General features: G+C 40.7%; 1 protein-coding gene across 2 annotated transcripts; it reads left to right on the forward strand.

The window, feature by feature from the left end:
• Positions 1-3,256: 3,256 nt before the first annotated feature.
• On the forward strand, positions 3,257-16,741 carry LGALS8 (galectin 8). 2 transcript variants are annotated; one of them, XM_057389721.1, is made up of 10 exons: positions 3,257-3,367; positions 5,283-5,492; positions 7,926-8,014; positions 8,589-8,799; positions 9,566-9,682; positions 11,408-11,464; positions 11,543-11,569; positions 12,930-13,018; positions 15,367-15,532; positions 15,983-16,741. In XM_057389721.1, exons 2-10 carry the CDS (start codon positions 5,379-5,381, stop codon positions 16,130-16,132), a joined length of 1,020 nt encoding a protein of 339 aa, XP_057245704.1. In that variant the 5' UTR covers positions 3,257-3,367; positions 5,283-5,378; the 3' UTR covers positions 16,133-16,741. The 2 variants fall into 2 exon arrangements, with proteins under 2 accessions (XP_057245704.1, XP_057245705.1); XM_057389722.1 differs by lacking the exon at positions 11,408-11,464.
• Positions 16,742-17,313: the final 572 nt, after the last annotated feature.

Genomic DNA, 17,313 nt, shown 5'->3' on the forward strand with positions numbered 1-17,313 from the left:
ATAACATTCTGAGCACTACATTGATCTAAACTAAATWAATTGTTACAATTASACTCAATAASATAGATCAAACASCTTTAAACAGTGTAAAATGTTGCTGGACATTTCAGTCTGTCCTATTTAGCAGATTGTGGTCTGATACTGCTGCATCAGGGCATAAGTTTATCTCTTCTCYGAAATGGAAAGGGAAACAGAATGGAAAACTAAATCTGTAAAAGATCATATTTCAGTTTTCAATGAAATGAATCAAAACAGTTCTTTGCATCCAAAAGGGAATATTAAAGATTGGGAGATCACTTATTATCACTGAAAATAAGCAAGAAGTCTATAGGAACTGTGCTCCAGGTGGTGGTTGGCTATGGCAGTAGCTGATGTGCAGTAGCAGTTCCTGCACTGCTGGTGTTTCATGATTATATTCCTCTACCAATTCTTGTAGYGGGGCAGGAAAGACAGGTCAAATTTCTTAGGAGTAACAGGGTTCTTCCTCAAATACTGTCTTATGGCCAAGAATAGCTGCTTTATTTGCTTCACCTGAAATTGGCTGCATSTGCCTTGACAAAGCATTTCTATTTTTCCAGCAAGGAAAATTCTGCTGCAACATGGGAAATCTCAGCTGACAGGATAACACATAGTCCAGCAATGGTTGCGTGCACATCAGATTGTAGCTTTAAAAGAAAAAGCCTGAATTAGGACTTGGACTGTGGAAATGAGGGAAGACTTTGTTATTGCTGTCAGGACTGTTACTGGTAAATGGTGCTAAAAAACAGCAGTCACAASAAATCAGCAGAAGAGTGACAATCTATGAACAACACAACAGTAGCATAGCCCAAAGCTACTGAAGCTAACCCACTGACTCACTGTCAATGCTGCATCAGGTTTGGGAGCTGAAGTAGGGATTTTCCTGCAAATTTCATAAACTGCCTATGACTTAGCCTAAAATCATTTTAATCAAACAGCTGTTCTGCTTCAGTAAAGAACTGATGCATAATTCAAATCACTGTATTTCCTTWTGGTTTGTTTCTTACCAAAAGTAGAAGAGCCCTGAGCAAGAAGTAGTAAAGTAGTAAAACTTTATTTTCTGTGGTTCTAAAAACACTCCCACTTACTGCTTCTCCTTTCAGCATTCTATTTTTTATTCCAATCTTTCAGCATCTTTTCTGTCATCTTTTCTTCTGCTATTTGACCTGAACTTTCAAGCCTGTGCTTTGAGATTGCAGTCCAATACTGACAATTGAATGTATTTAATGTACTTTTGTCATTCTGGTTTTATCAAAGTGTTATACTCTTTGAGCTAGAATGCCTGGAAAAGTAGCTTCAAAGAAATATTGACTGGCAGTTCAGGCTCAASACCTTTTATTTGTTCTGTTTTTAAGTAGTGCCGTGGCTTTATATGGAACAGTTGAATAGCAGGCTTTTTGCTAGCACCTGACTACACACAATAGTTGTCAACCTGCTCTCAAAACCATGAGTGTTTCTAAAGTATCTTTCCCCAGGCAATCTGCTTTGCCTCTCTTTAATATGAATTAAAGAATGAATTAATCTGCTCATTTCTGCAGCTCTYCTCAAAAGAAGTGTCATCATACCTTTCTGTGAATGAATCATTCAAATCTGATAGCTAAGCTGATGTACCCTTTAAAGCAGCAATCCTACAGCTATCAGTAGAACTCTAGCAAGCAGATATGATTTGAGGTGGGGCTTTTGTATTTCTCAATTATAGAAGACTGGATATCATCTAGCTAAGATGCTGCAGTGGTTTTTGTGACAAGTGGCTGAATGCCATTCTAACTTCACTATAGCCACATAYACTGCTTTTTGCAAAGAAATACTGAATGCCTTTAATTGAATAAGATATGGTGTTTGAAGCTTGTGAGCCTTTTTTGATATTGCACTCTTTATTTTTGTTCTCATCTTTTCCCCATCCAGCGTATTAATAGGGGGAACTTTAAGTAGCGCTTCTCTGAGCAGACTGTTGCTATACATCTTGAAATGTAAAACTGAAAGGGACTCAGTTGGCCTAGCTGCTTATTACTCCAAAACTGCCAAAATCACTCTTAGTGCAGCCTGTGAGGGAAGAGAAGGATGGAAGCATAGCCTTGGGGCAGTGGTTTTAAGATTGGGTTGGGTGTAAGATTTCCAGGTTTCAGAAACACAAAGGTCCTGCGGCAGCAAATGATCCAGTGTGAGCTTTGAAACTGTGTTTGGGTCTGGTCATGGAAATGAGCATGGTCATCGTGGGTCACTGGAGAGCCTGGAGAATTAGGCAGAGAGAAACCTAAAGAGGTTCAGCAAGAGCAAGTACAGAATCCTGCACCTGAGGAGGAATGATCTCAAGTACCAGCACAGGCAGGGGCCAACCTGCTGGACAGCAGCTTGGCAGAGAGGACCTGGGAATCTTGGTGGGTTACAAGCTGACCATGAGCCGGCAGTGCCCTTGCAGCCAAGAGGGCCAGTGGTATCCTGGGATGCACTGGGAGGAATGTGGCCAGCAGGCTAAGGRAGGTGATTCTGCCCCTCTGCTCCACTCTAGTGAGGCCACYTCTGGAGTGTTATGTCCAGTTGTGAGTTCCTCAGGACATGAGAGACAAGGAATTCCTAGAGAGGGTCCAGCAGAGGCCACAAAGATGATTTGGGGTCTGGAGCATCTYGTTTGAGGAGAGACTGCAGGAGCTGGGCGCATTTAGTCTAGAGAAGGCAAGGCTGAGAGAGGATCTCATTAATGCATATAAAATCTCGAAGGTGGGTTTCGAGAGCATGGTGCCAGACTCATTTCAAAGGTTGGCTTCGAGAGGTTGATACCAGACTCTTTTCAGTGGTGCCCAGCAACAGGACAATGAGCAGTGGCCTAAGTTGAACTAAAACACAAGTTCCACATACACATGAGGAAGAATTTCTTTGAGGCTGGCATAGCACTGGAACAGGCTGCCCAGGAGGTCGTGGGTCTGTAGACATTCAAACCCCACACGGACGCTTTCTGCTGGAGGTGACCCTGTCTTGGCAGAGAGGCTGGACTTGATCACCAAAGGGTTGGAAAGGACCTAACGATTGTGAGCTGCGTCTTGTCAGGAAATGGGGACAGGCTGTAGCAAGGGATCTTCAGAGGGAGCACAACGCACAGAGGAAGCGAAGTGCCCRCAGGGGAAGGAGCCAAATGAAGTCTCCAAGGTAAGCGCAGGCCCCAGAGCACYCCGGGCCCGCCCGGCTCCGTCCAGCACCGCCCACAGGGGGAGGCGCCTGCGCGGGCGGGGCCGTGACGTCACCGCGGGCCGGAAGCCGCTGTGAGGGGCCGGGGCGGGCGGCGATGGCGGCGCCGGGCGGGCGCGTCCCGCTTGTGTGCGGGCACTGCTGATCGCCAAGGTGCATCCTGCGGGTAAGAGAGGGAGCGGGGAATGCAGGGACACACCCCCTTCCTGACCCTATGCGTGTCGGGGAGAGGGGCTGCCCCCGGCGGGGCTCAGAGGAGCCGGAGCTGCCTCGGTTCGCGGTAAGGCTGAAGTGGCCGAGGTTGCTTGGTGAACGTGGTTCTGTGGCCCTGCAGTGTTCGGATGTGTTTGGTTTGTAGCCGGGGACGGGGGTACACCGCCGGTGTTTTGTACTGTAATTGCTTGCAGATATCCAGAAAGCATCTCGGTAGTTCTTTTTGCAGGAGCTTTGTTTGCATTGGTGTAAAATCTCGCTTTGATTGTAAGGACTGGCCGGAGTTACCTTCRTGAAGGTAACTCGTGAAGGACACATTTTCTCTGTGTCACAGACAAACACAGTGGGAAACCTCATAGCTGCTTATTGGCCTCTATGGTTTCCTGTTTGTCTGTGGAAGAGATATCCAGCCCCTTGCAATGTGTGAGATAACAGGGAAGCCGATTTATCTCAGTTCTCAAAGCACTGTCAGAGCGCCTTAACTTGCCGTGTTGCAGATTTGGTGTAACACATACTTGTAGTGGTTCCTCTGACAGAAGGGCTCAGGAGAGCCTTGCAGTCGTATGTCCTGCTTTTGAACAAAGCCTCAATTGCAGCTTTCCTTTATTATTGTGACCTTGTTAAYAAAATACGAATAGGCAAACAAGAAAACCCTTAACTCATCACTTTGTCATAGTGCACCTGCTCTGCCAAGACTGATAAGTCAKTCCTGTGCCAGGATCCTTTCCTAGCAGGATCTAGATGGCTGTTGCACACACAGGGAAGTTCAGAGAGCAGGCTGGTGGGTTGTAGGTTTCATTTTCATGGGGCCTGCTGTTGAACGTTTCAAATTTATTTTTGTAAATTATTGTTTGCTTTGGTCTTGATTTTTTCTTTTTAAAAATGAAATCAATGAAATTTGCCTGCACAAGCAAAAGTGTATTAATGGTAGTATCCCGTGAAAGGATCAAAGGGGCAAAATAGTTATGTGGTGTTGGCACCTTATCTTGTCTGTGTTGTATTCTAGATGCTGGTTTTAAATAGGTGAGTTAATACCCATCTGGTCAGAATCTCCAACAAGATAAGCCAGATAGTTGTGAAATAGACCACTCTGTTGTTTAATCATTGCAGAAGATGAACCCCTGTGAAACAGGCCACAGACCCTGGGGTTTTGGTTTGGTGTTGTTCTGGAACATTTTTTGTTTGTTTGTTTAGTTTGTTTTTGTTTTTGTTTTGTTTTGTTTCTTTCTAATATTGCTTGCTCTTGTCACACACTAATGGGACTAAGAGCCCTCACCTTTGACTTTTTCCGTCTGCTTGCCATCACCACGCAGATTACATGCTACCTTGTTTCTCCAGAAGAATGTGGACAGAAGAATTACTTAGTAGTTGTAGTTTCGGCTGGGCCCTGAATTTTGATCACTTTGTTGAAAGACTTGCTAAAGAAATTTCAATGTAGCTGAATGAACTCACAAGTGTTATTTCTTATTTATGTTGTGCATTTAATTCAAGTTTTACAAACTCCTGTAATTTCTTGTGGAGTTCAGGGATTGTATATTTTGGAGGAAGAAATATAAAACACCCTCTCTTCTTAGTCTTTGTCTAGTGCCTCTGAACTTTATATGTGATAAAGGTGGAAAAGGCAAGGTCACCCGCTAAGGCTTGTCTGCCATGGGAAATYTGGGGATAGCAGGCTGCTGATGACATTGTTTACCAGTGTGGCATCTTAGTGCTTTAAGTTTTAATTTCAYATTTCAAAACTCAAGTGGACTTACTGGAAAGATGTTTGCATCATTTCTTGTGCTATTTATAATTGTACCTTGGAGGGTTTCATTTCATGTTGTGTCACTTTGTTTCTCTCTACTTGAACGTTTTGTTTTTTTTCAAAGGGATCCTTMCTTTGGTGTTGCCTGATCAGTGACTTCTTTAAATACACTCTAGCAGCGGTCACTCAGAACTGACAAACTTCAAGTGCAGGAGGRAAGATGACATCCTTGGATGTACCACAGAAGGAAATGCATAAATTGGCCTTGGATACACCACAGAAGGAAATGTGTAAACTGACCTTGGATGCACCGCAGAAGACAATCAGTAACCCGGTACCTCCTCTGTCATGTTAACAATGTGCCCCTTGGGGAATGGAACTTTGCTGTTTTRTGTCAACAGTACTGGTCCTGTTTAGCATAGTGAGGGATGCTACTGAGAGCTCTGCGTCACTCAGGTATCCGAGGGAAGGCGTCACAGGTGGCAATAGGAACTGATGGTGTTTAGAAATTCTGCTGTAAACAAACAGCAGGACTTCCAAACCAGGACAGACATTCTGTCAGCSTTGGAGGATAATCCTTTCTCATGTACAGCTTATGTAGATGTCTGGCATTTTTGYAGAATGTGCTGTAAAGTGAAAATACGATAAGAAGTGCTTTCACTTCTAATTCTCCGTAAACATGGGTGGTACCTGGCAGCTCTCATGAAATGTTTATTTTGTRGTGCCTGTAACTTCAGTCTGAACAACTAAACTTGGAATATTTTCTCATAGTTCATGTCTTAATTTCTAATAAATCCTGTTTTGTAGGGAAGACTTGAACTGACATGATTCAGCAATTGCAAAGGCTGGATTTGACAGAATGTTGCTTGCCTAGCTCAGAATCTGGAGACTTTCTCTGAAAAGTTCTAGCATTCTCATGATCTGTGACAGCCGCCTGACTTTGGCTTACCCTAAAGGAGTAACCTGAAACGTTTTTTTTTTTGTTGTGTCTTTAAAAAGGTAGTTTTTCTTTGAATCTGTAGGAAATTGTATTTTTACCATTCTGTGCTTGACCCTTTTAAAAATACTAAAGTCTGTAAAGTATTTATGTGGAGTGTACAGTGACACAGACCAGCACAGGACTTCCTTACCTATTGCAGCTTTGTCTTGTCACACTTCTGGGCCCTCAGTGAATCCGGTTGTTTATACCCACTATATGGGCACAGTTTACAAAGTGGATAGAGTCTACTTGGATAGAGGGATGACAGGGAAATAGTTTCAACCTCCTTCACATGAACCCAGCTGAAAGAGAAAGAAAAGCTGTATAATTAACAATGAAGTGGAAGGACTGAATTGCAGAAGGAAAGGGAGGTTGAGAGTTGGTAGCTGGAGACCTTGGTGGGAGAGGAGATGTGAAGGGAAGGATTGGGAGATATTTGGGATGAATGAGTAGTGTAAGAGAGAGACTAAGAATCTAGCAAAATTGAGTGGCTGCAAGGGGACTGATGAATATGATGGGTGAGAATGCTTGGCAGGAGAATTCAACTAGACATTAGGGGTCAAAATTTTGGAAAATTGTGGGAAGAAGAATGAGTATTTGGGACTGGAATATGGAGGCAGAGTTGGAAAAGATTGTGCTGTTGATCTCAGGGCAGCCTCCAGACAATGCAATGAAGATGTTCATTATTTTTGTTGCTAAATTATTGGAACTCATGTTTGCAATTGGTGTTTCATTTCAAAGGTATCCTAAAATCTTACAAACTACCAAAACCAACCTTGGAAAAAAATTATCTGTTAACCAGAGCAAATGCAACATTTTCTGCTATTAATTTTCTTTTTCAATCTGAAGCAAATGTGATGAGATGCAGATTTAAAGCTCTACTTTAGATCAGGCTTCTGGGAGCTTCTCCAGTTTAATGTTAAGATGCTTTCATTCTTTTTGTGAAACACTGGGTGTGCCAGCTGATGATCAGAGTTACGGCTTCTGTTGGTGTGTCTGAGCCTTTGCCAGTGCGCTGTGCTGCGGTATTTGGGGCTTTTATCTTCACTGGCATATCCCTTCCTGTAGCTTAACAACTCTTGTCATGCTGCCATTTCAGTTCAGCATAACATCCATGTGTTATCTGCTCTATCTRTTGATACAGAAGTAAAGATAGTGAGGCTTGAGCCAGACTACTTAAGAGAGTAGACACCATGAAATCCAAGACTTCTGAGCAGGGCTATTTCAGTGCACTTGGCAGTTCTTAACTCATTAGGATGAGGTATTTTGTTGTGCTTGTTTGGGCTTTACTGAGAAGACACTCTGTGATAGCCTCTTCCTATTACTRTTTTCCATAATGGAGCAAGAACAAGCAAAAAGGCAGCTCCTGTAGTSTGAGGTCAGGAGGGCTGTGGAAGTTGCCTCCTAGTACCAGCAAAGGGCTGATAATAGTCAGCCCTTGGGAATGACCTAATTTTAAATTAAGAATCCTCTTTTCGCTCTATGGATAGTGAGGCAATAAAATATTACGACTCTTCATTTGAGAGCTAGGGGTCGAGGATGGATATTTTAGTTTCAGTTTTATCTGAAAAGCTTGGTTTTCATAGGGGAGAATATGCCAAGTTTTCCTTTCCTGTTGTGATTTCTTTTAAATGAAAAGCTAGTTGTGTTTCTTTTAATCTTCTAGAGCAACATATAATTAAGTATTAGAACACTGATTTTTGAACTATGGTGGGCGTTTTTGCCTCCATTGCAAAATGTTATTGGAACATCTTTTTGTTTGTATTTTTTTGTTCTTCCCTCTTCTAGATCATTCCATATGTTGGGACAATACATGGTGGCCTTGTTCCTGGAGAGCTGATTGTGATACATGGGACTGTTCCTGACGATGCTGACAGGTAGTGGCTGTGGTGTCATGTAATGGATGCAATGTAATGAATGTAATGGATAAAATGTTTCCAGTGATTCTACTTAGGATGGCACAGAAAGGCTTGATCTAAACCCTTGCGATAGCATCAGACTAAATGCAGGCTTARAGGGTCATCTCAGACTAACAAAATTGGTAACCGAATGTGTTGTGTGTAGGAATTAACTTAAACTGGGATAAGGAGGTAGTGCTTGTGCCCAGTAAGAGGGTTCTGTTCCCTGTCCTTATCCAAGACTCATTTGATATATTCTGCTGAAGATGRTGGGAGGGAAGGTGGTGAATGCAATAAGGAGTTTATGTGATATGAATGATAACCATTAAATAATACTTAAACATTTATATTCRCTGCAATAAATTATGGGAGACCTTTCACAAATATGCAGGAGTCTTGACAAATATGTGTTTGGGTTTTTTTTTTCTTATCCAGTGGCATTCATTTTGTCTTCCTGTTCCGAGGCTCCACAGAAAAATGCAACTGTACTAAACTTTTAGGTGATTTCTTGAGAKGCTGAGCTGAATGTGGTTTGTCTCATTTTTATGATTAGGTTCCAGGTGGATTTACAGTGTGGCAGCAGCATAAAGCCTCGAGCTGATGTGGCATTCCATTTCAACCCCCGCTTCAAAAGGTCTGGGTGCATTGTTTGCAATACACTGGAGAGGGAAAAGTGGGGCTGGGAGGAGATCACTTATGAGATGCCCTTTGAAAAAGGAAAGTCATTCGAGATTGTCATSATGATTTTAAAGGATAAATTTCAGGTGAGTCTGGGTCAATTCCTCATCTGCAGCTRTTGTCAGGACGATAAAAGAGAGGCATTTTGTATAATTAAAGGAAATACTGGAAGTCTAGGTGTCTCTGTTACTGTATTATATTATTATATATATTATTATATACATAATATTATTATTTATATATATATATTTACATCATTTTATATGTATATTATTATATACAGAACATTTACTGTATATGGAAGTGTTCTGTAGTATAGCCTCACTGCAGAAAAGTTTAGAGCTTTTTTAAAGAGGTGCTAATTAAATCAGACCTTTAATTTTGTATTGCTTCTTTCTAAGTTGGGTGAGTAGCAAATAACTTCCTGCCATGGCTAATGGCTTCTCCACACTTCCCTTCTTATGTGCAATAATCAGGGCTATTCATAGAATAAACCTGTTCTGTGCCTGGTGTAGGACAGTCCTCTTGGAGGGGACATGTGAGGTGTATKTGCCTTGCTCTATTGGACTGCAATAGTAGATTTTATTGGTAATACCACATTGGTAAATGATCAGCTGCTAGAAACAAAGGTGTGAAATGCAAATTTCAGTGTAGGCATATAAATCTCTCTCATAGTGATGGAAAGAGAGACTGAATAATGGATGAGCTGAACTTAGTTGATCTCGTATTTCTAGGACAGTCACTGCTTCTGTACCAAACCAGTGTAAAACAGAGATGTGTGCCTACAATTTGATGTGTGGCTGGTATAATGTATGTTTAATAGTTTTTCTGTTTTGTTTCCTGTCTCTCTAGGTGACTGTAAACAAAAAGCACTTGCTGCTCTACAACCACAGAATTAGCCTTGAAAAAGTAGATACCCTTGGAATATATGGCAAAGTGCAGATCAARACCATAGAGTTTGTTTCAAAGGTAAGTTGTATAGATAAATGCCTTGTTGGATTCCTTTTATCTGTCCTGCTAAACTGCATAGTAGGATTCATGGTGAAAAGGAAGTAAAGGGAATGAGCTATACAGTCTAATGTTAGTAACAAGATTTTTGTTTCTCCACATTTCASCATGTGAGTCTCATGAGGATTTCTGTCTTCCTGTTTCAGTCTTGCAGTTAGGGGCAAGAAAGTGACAAAGTTTACAGCTTACAAAGTTAATAGGACAGATGGTATAAGAATTGATTAGATACTTAATCTAGGAGTAGATTAGACTCCTCAGATATTGCAGGGRCTTCAGAATGAACTCTTGAGTATTCAGCACTTCTAAGTGACAGGTTTAGCCATGGCTGTAACTTGTTACTTGGCTTTGAAATGCCAAGGTCGACCGCAGCTGGAAGTCCTTGTGCACATAGCCCTGTTTTTCCTGCTAAACTGACTGATTTGTTGAATGAAATCAGAAATGTATATTTATGGGGGATGAGAAGAAGTATTCTTTCTCAGACTTTATAGCTTGACTTGTATATGGACCAAACTACAGTGAATTCAAAGTAAACCTGTGCTGTGCTTCCTCTCAGCTGCCAGCTCTGCTAGTGAAAGTAAGCCAATAGGGAAGGAGAGATCCTTCTGTGCAGAAGGAGAGATCCTTCTGTTCTGGAAGAGTTACACTTTTAGAACAGAAACTGAAGGTGATAAATACCAGGGAGATACAGAAGGTGAATGCCTTTTCCCTTTYCTGCCATTCACTAAGGTAGCCTACATACTCCTGTATAATATTCTGGGTCTCTTCTGCTCCACCTTCACTACATTGTGGGCAAAGCTTGGGCCTGTTGCTGACAAATATCAGGTCTAACTCATGTCAGCAGACTAATAATTGTTTTGGTAGGAGGTGAAGCTGAACATAATGAAGTCTAAGCTTTAAACATAGGTCTGCTATGTTTAAAGATCATTTGCAGCACCTTAACAGACTTTAATGGGTCCCATCAGTTGGCCTTGGGCATCTTGCCAAAATAATACTCCTGCAAAAGTTGTCTGTGTCCTGATCTTGGAGGACTGACTCAGAGAAGAGCTTGAGGGCAAGCAAGTGCAGTAGGTTGGTTTCTGTCTCAAGCACAAAAGGTACCCTTGGTTTAGTCTGTGGCTGCTGATGCTGTACCCTTTGTGGAAGAAACAAAAGGAGAAAGGTGATTCTTTTAGTCTTTGTTTCTTATACACTTTTCTGAGGAGGAAGTTGAATGTTTATGTTGAAATAAACAAGCTGAAGACACAACCTGCTAGGGCTGGGCTAGAACTGTGTCTCTTCATGGCCATGTTGCTCATCTGTCCTTACCACAGGAAAGAACAAGAATGTAGGGGGCTGCTTAGAGTCCTGAGAACCCCCTGTGTGCCATACTGGTAATTCTCCCCCAGTGAGGAATACTCTGTGGGTACCCTCAAATGCTGAGGGCTTTACAATGCTCTGACCGTTTAAGTAAAGATTCAAACTGTAATGAGGTGATCTTCAGAAATCTTGATTTTGCTTCAGCACTTATCTTCAGAACTTTTCTGTGGTTTGTAGGGGTTTGGCTATCATTTTCATTAATGTAGCCCTAGATTTCCATCTCAACAGTTCACCATTCAAAGCATGATGACCCTTGCATTGTTCTAAACCAACTTTATGTTGAAGTTATATGATGTTAGGAATGACACCTAAATGTCTCTCTTTCTGCAGTCTTTACAAGGCTCTCAGCCATCATCTCTAGGAGTAGCAAAGATAAGCACAGAAAACGTACGTATGTTTRTAACAGGTTGAAAGAATCTCCCTATTGTCTGATAAGCTAGATAATGCTCTTTTCTTCTCTTGTAGGGGGAAATGCCAAATGGTTCACAATTGGTAAGTGTCTTCCGTAGATTTAAGGCAAATATGGAGTAAAAAAAGTAAAATTCCCTCAGTTATTCATAAAAAGGCGTGCACAGAACAAGGGAATTGAAAGTCTGCTGGGGGAAGACCATCAGTAAGTAGTAGAGAGTAATCCTGTTCTCTGCTGCTAGTACAAATGAGACTCTTCGTTAAATCGTTTGGAAAACCCAAAAGATAAACACAGCATCCACAACCATAAACAAAGAAATAAGAAGTGAGGTACCTGAAGTTTTAAAGGACCAGGTCACATTCAAACATATCAAAATGAGCATATTTTGTTTTCTCTGCCTTAGGGAATACCTGCAAATCAAAGTATTCTGCAGTCATATTAAGTTAACGTGTGTCTTGGAACCTGTCTGCTAAAAATTTTGTTCTYGCTGACAGATCCCTGTGTACACTTCAGATAGCTGGATGCAAGCATTGCACCTTAGGGGTGGCACTTACATGCAGTTAACAATGGAGTATTGATAGAGTGCTCATCTTTTTGCAAAATCATGTGCAGGTGGACTGTATCCACCCTGGCATACGGTCCACATTCAAACTGAACAGGGGTTGAAAGCCAGGAATAYATACACATAGAATTTGTGGAGAAGGTAAAGTTTTAATGAATGCATGATTTTTGATGCTTTGTGACTTGACAACCTGTCTTCTTCAGGTTGTTTTTTTTTCAAAACCAAATAACATGTAACATTGTAATTTGCTAGTGGTGGACTTCAGCAAAAACATAGTGAAGTGCTTCTCTATTCCCTTCTTTTCCCTGATAAAAATAACTTCTAACACAAAAAATAAGACACATAAAATACTTGCAGTGTCTGTCATTATGAATTGCTACCAGGAGGGCAGAATCCTTGCTTGCTCTAATTCTAGCACTTATGCAACCATGGGACAACACCACACTTTGGCATGAGTCTTAATGTTTAAAGCAAAACTGACACTTCCAGAGATGAGAAGTCAGATTTAAGTCTGAAAAATTATGTGGTAAGGATTTAAACTATTAGATAGTTTAAATGAGAGTTTCATGCTTACTTTTTTCTTCTTTTTTTTTCCCCATCTTCCCTTCCTTCCACCATTAGTGGGGACAGAAGTAGTTGTAAATGTTTGGTGTGAACCAAGGTGGTAGCCTAAATTAAAAACTAATACAGTGATGTATTTATCTCAGTGTAAGTTTTCCACTCTACTATTAGGATCCCACAACAAGCTGGTAGGAATTACTTCAGCTGTAAGTGCAGATTTGCAATTTTAGGCCAAATTTCTTTCTACCATAGTAAAACTCAGATTGTATATTGAAAAAAGTAAGTCACAGTCAAAATTTTTACTGAGGGTTTACTTCCAGGGTGTTCCTTATGTTGGGAAACTTGATACTGCACTTCATCCAGGATGCACAATTGCCATTAAAGGAGAAGTGAATAAAAACCCAAAGAGGTATGTGTTACTGATTTTTTTTCTGTTATTTAACTGAAGTGTTCTTGAGAGTGAGTAGGCTTTTCCATTGCCTCTGTATAGCCTTACTTACTTGCAACTTTGCATCTGGAATCATCTGAAGTTACAATGCAGTTTTCTCAGGAATCAGCAGGACACCACTTTAGAGAGGACTTAAGAGAGCAGCTCCATTGTGAAAAGTGAAGGTAAAACCTGAGTGTCTTACGTACTAAACCTGTGTCACGCACAAGTTTGTATGTCTGTTCAGGCTTTCCATTGTGCAAGAAGTGTGAGCAAATGTACTTACAGTGACAGCTTTTATTCTAAAGAAACCCAAGAGTAAGGGAACTGGCAGAAATAGGTGAAAGATGAGTGAGATGAGTTGCTGGTGTGCTCAAATGCTTCATGTTAAAATATTTCTCTGAAAAACCTCCTTGGTATAAGCATGAAGATGCCTAACTGACAATAAGTGAGTGATGAAAGTGAAGAACTGAGTGATGAGAGGGATGGAGCCCCTCTCTTAAGAGGAAAGGCTAAGACAATTGGGATGGTTCAATCGGAGAAAAAAAGGGCTTTGAAAAGACCTATTTGGGGCTTTTCAGTATGTGAAGTGAKCCTATAAGAAAGATTGAGACTATTTACAAGAGCATGTGGTGACRGACAAGGGGGAATGGCTTCAAACTGAAAGAGAGTAGATTTAGATTAGATATAAGGAAGAAATTCTTTACTGTGAGGGTGGTAAGGCAGCAGAACAGGTTGCACAGAGAAACTGTGGTGTCCCCATCCCTGGCAGTGTTCAAGGCCAGGTTGGATGTGCCCTGAACAACCTGGTCTGGTGTCCYTGCTCACAGCAGGAGGGTTGGAATGAAATGATCTTTAAGGTCCCTTCCAATCCAGGCTGTTCTGTGATTCCATGAAAGCTGAAAGGGGAGTACAAGCAGTAATTTTGATAGCAAATTAGAAACAATGGGTCACAAAGAAGACATTTTCCAAATGTGAAATAAAGTTTGGGGAGGAGGGTAGCACAACATATTTAAAATGGAGCTGRGGAAAGATCTGTGCTTCAGCACGCCCTTTATTTGAAGGATGGTTTTGGCTCTGCAAAAACATGCCTAAAATTGAAGSAATTAGTGCAAATGATGAGAACCATGCTTTTCACATTGTGTATGTGCAGTGCACTCCTGCTTCCTCAGGGCACATTTTTCTTCCCTGCAGTTGAACAGCAGATTCAGAGTATGATTCAGAGTTCATATTCATAYTGGAGTCCAAGGTCTGGAATCTGTATTCACAAAGTTTGGATGGACTTCAGATTGAATAAGATGATTAATACTCACAGAGTAGCATTTGTTTTCCTTCTATTGGCTTGAAAATTTTCTCAGCACTTTTTAAGTGCTGAATGTGCTGCATATAAACTTGAAGAGGCTTTTGGCTCTTAAAGCACTGCAGGTTGTCTGCTTTTTATGTTTGTGCTTTTGCCCTCATATTTATATAGAGTCTATAACTTATTTCATGTCTTTCACTCATTTCACGCAGYTATAGATGTTTCTTTTTCTTGCTGAAGAAGAACTTCTCAGCTTGGAAGTATTGCAGTATTTCCTATCTGGACTGARTAATTCAGAATAGAGGGCAACAACCTGACATTGGAGCTAATTTGGGTGGGGAGGGAATATTTTTTCTTCAATTGCAAGAATAAGGTCTTTGCCACAGGTTGAAGCATTCATTTGAATTTGAATGACTGTTTCCTCTGATCACTCTTCTCCAGAGCTCCCTTTAGGAACCCTGTTTTGTGGGCATGTCTGAGATTGCAGAGTATTCATTCAGCTGGGGCAGATCTTTGCTGCCTACAAAATAACATTTTGTATGTGTGGTGTCCCACCAGTCTTACATGTGTGGAGAGAATCCTCAAGCTTTTGCTTAGTGTCTRACCAGTTTTGTCGGCAGGAAGAATATGTTGCCTTTAGATAAAAACAAAGCTTCCCACTCTCCATTGCCTGCATTAAAGTGAAAGAGATGAGGGAGCAGGCAGCTCCATATGTTCTTGTGGGAATGCTGTTTCCTAGTGCAGTAGGGGAGCAGCTCTTGGCCMTCTTGGCTCAATACCTTTTTGCTGAGACATCACTTCATGTGAGTGATGAAGTGGGTCTGGCTGGGTCATGTYTCAGGTTTGCTGTCTCAGCAAAGGTTTTTGTACAAAGGAGACAAGTGCATGCTGGCTGCCTGCTTGGTTTTCAAGTGAATCACAGCCCTGGCTCCCAAACAGCCCTGAGTACTCGCTAAGAACTTGGTAAATGATGTTGACTGCTGTGTCATGTTTGTAAACCGTCAGTGAACTTTAAAAAAATATCTTCCAGCTTTGCAATAAATCTGAGGCCAAGTGACTCAAAGGACATTGCTTTACATCTTAATCCCCGAATGAAAAATAAAGTTTTTGTAAGAAACTCCTATCTTCATGACAGCTGGGGAGAAGAAGAAAAGGAAGTTTCTAACTTCCCTTTCAGTCCAGGGATGTACTTTGAGGTAAGATTAACTGAAACRTAGCATCACACGGGAAAATCTGCCGAATGGATTAGCATTGGTGCTTAAATGTCCTGTTACTAATACAGACTTACATAAAACTACTATTCCTGCATTTCAAGTCTTGAGAATATTTAGGATTAAATGGGACCACAGAGAGCAGAGATTTGTCTTGATTTAATAAGTTTCCTTTYTAAATAGTTGCGAAAATTCAACCTGTGCTCAGAGCAAATTTAAATTGAGTTGGACTTGRTGATCCTTATGKCTCCCTTCCAACTTAAATTATTCTATGATTCTATGAATTTTATTTATGGTCCATTCTTGTTTTTTAAATGTTGCTTTTACATGAAACATTCTCTGTACAGAAACAGGTCTTGCCTAAGTGTAGGCTAGGATTGTTTTTTGTATCTTACCTGAGCTTAAATCTTAACTGTTTCTCTTCTTGCTTTCCAGCTGATTATTTTCTGTGATGCCTACCAGTTCAAAGTYGCAATTAATGGTGTTCACACTCTGGAGTACAAACATCGTTTTAAACAGCTTGAAAAGATCAATTTAGTGGAGGTGACGGGAGATGTTCACTTGTTAGATGTGAGGAGCTGGTAGTTCTTTTCCATCCAGTACTTAAAGAATTTAACCTCTTCTAATGACAGTGCCTCCTTGTCCAGTACAAACAGGTGCTGACTCATGCTGAGCCTGCCTTTAATCTATAGGCTTTTGCATTTGCCTCTCTGAGTTAGGCAAGTACCAGAAATGCTAACTGCGAGATCAAATCTTTCTCTAGTTTACAGTTTCCTGGCAAGCTAAGTAAGTGTTTGCTCAGATAAATCTCCTGTATTACTGAACCTAGCAATATGAAAATGCTGCATAATACTGTGTCTAACAATTGCACTCTGTATGATTAAGTTAAACTACCATTTGGCATTCCTCAATACCATACATTCGTTATTGTGAAGTAGAAATGAGACTGAAATAGGATCCAAAGATAACAGTTATCSACCTCAAAAGGGATGTTTAGGATTTATTTAAGATAAAACTATGGATTATTATTTTCTATGTCTTAATTTATGTTAGCACCTATAACAGGTCTTTACAGTGAGGCTTGATTAAGCAAATAGTTGATCCACTACTTCTGGCAAAAGGTAGGAGTTGTTTGGTCTTTTTAGCCTGTTGCTGCAATAGTACCTTCTCTGACACTCAYGGTCAYRTCACTTCCTGCTTRAAARGGGCCCAAGATTTCTACCTTTTAGATTTCCAAAGTGAAACACGAGAAAGTGATTTAGCTGGTTTCAAATATGTTAACTTTTGACAGCTTRTTTGATCTGAAGTGGCTTCTAACTGGGTTAAGATTCCTTAGGGCCTGAAGTAGAGGTTTGTGGGTTTCATTTTTAAAAAATCTGTTAATTCGGGTAGTCCAGGTAGGGTTTCAGCTGAGAGGGAACTTGACTACTTATCAGTGGATTATGAGAATGAATCCTTTTTCAGTCTTGTATTAAAATACTACCTGTGTGAAATAAGCTGTTCCTATTCATTTTCCATACAAATGTCAATCTTTTTATATTCTTTTTAAAAGTAAGTTAACTACTGGTTGTCAATACATGCCTGAAGGATGTCCCTGCCTATCTTAAAACTGCTAAAACTGAAGCAATTTCAAGAATAGTATGTACACTAAAAGACTTTAAATAACCAGATTTAATGTATAAAAAGCATCAATAAAAACATATTGAACTCTGCTTTTCTCCAAGTATAGCTAAGTAGATATTAATTCCTTTTTGGTCTATTAYCTT

The sequence above is a fragment of the Malurus melanocephalus genome, unplaced genomic scaffold, assembly GCF_030028575.1.
Source record: "Malurus melanocephalus ecotype Western Australia unplaced genomic scaffold, MMel_1.1 scaffold_19, whole genome shotgun sequence".
Classification (NCBI taxonomy): domain Eukaryota; kingdom Metazoa; phylum Chordata; class Aves; order Passeriformes; family Maluridae; genus Malurus; species Malurus melanocephalus.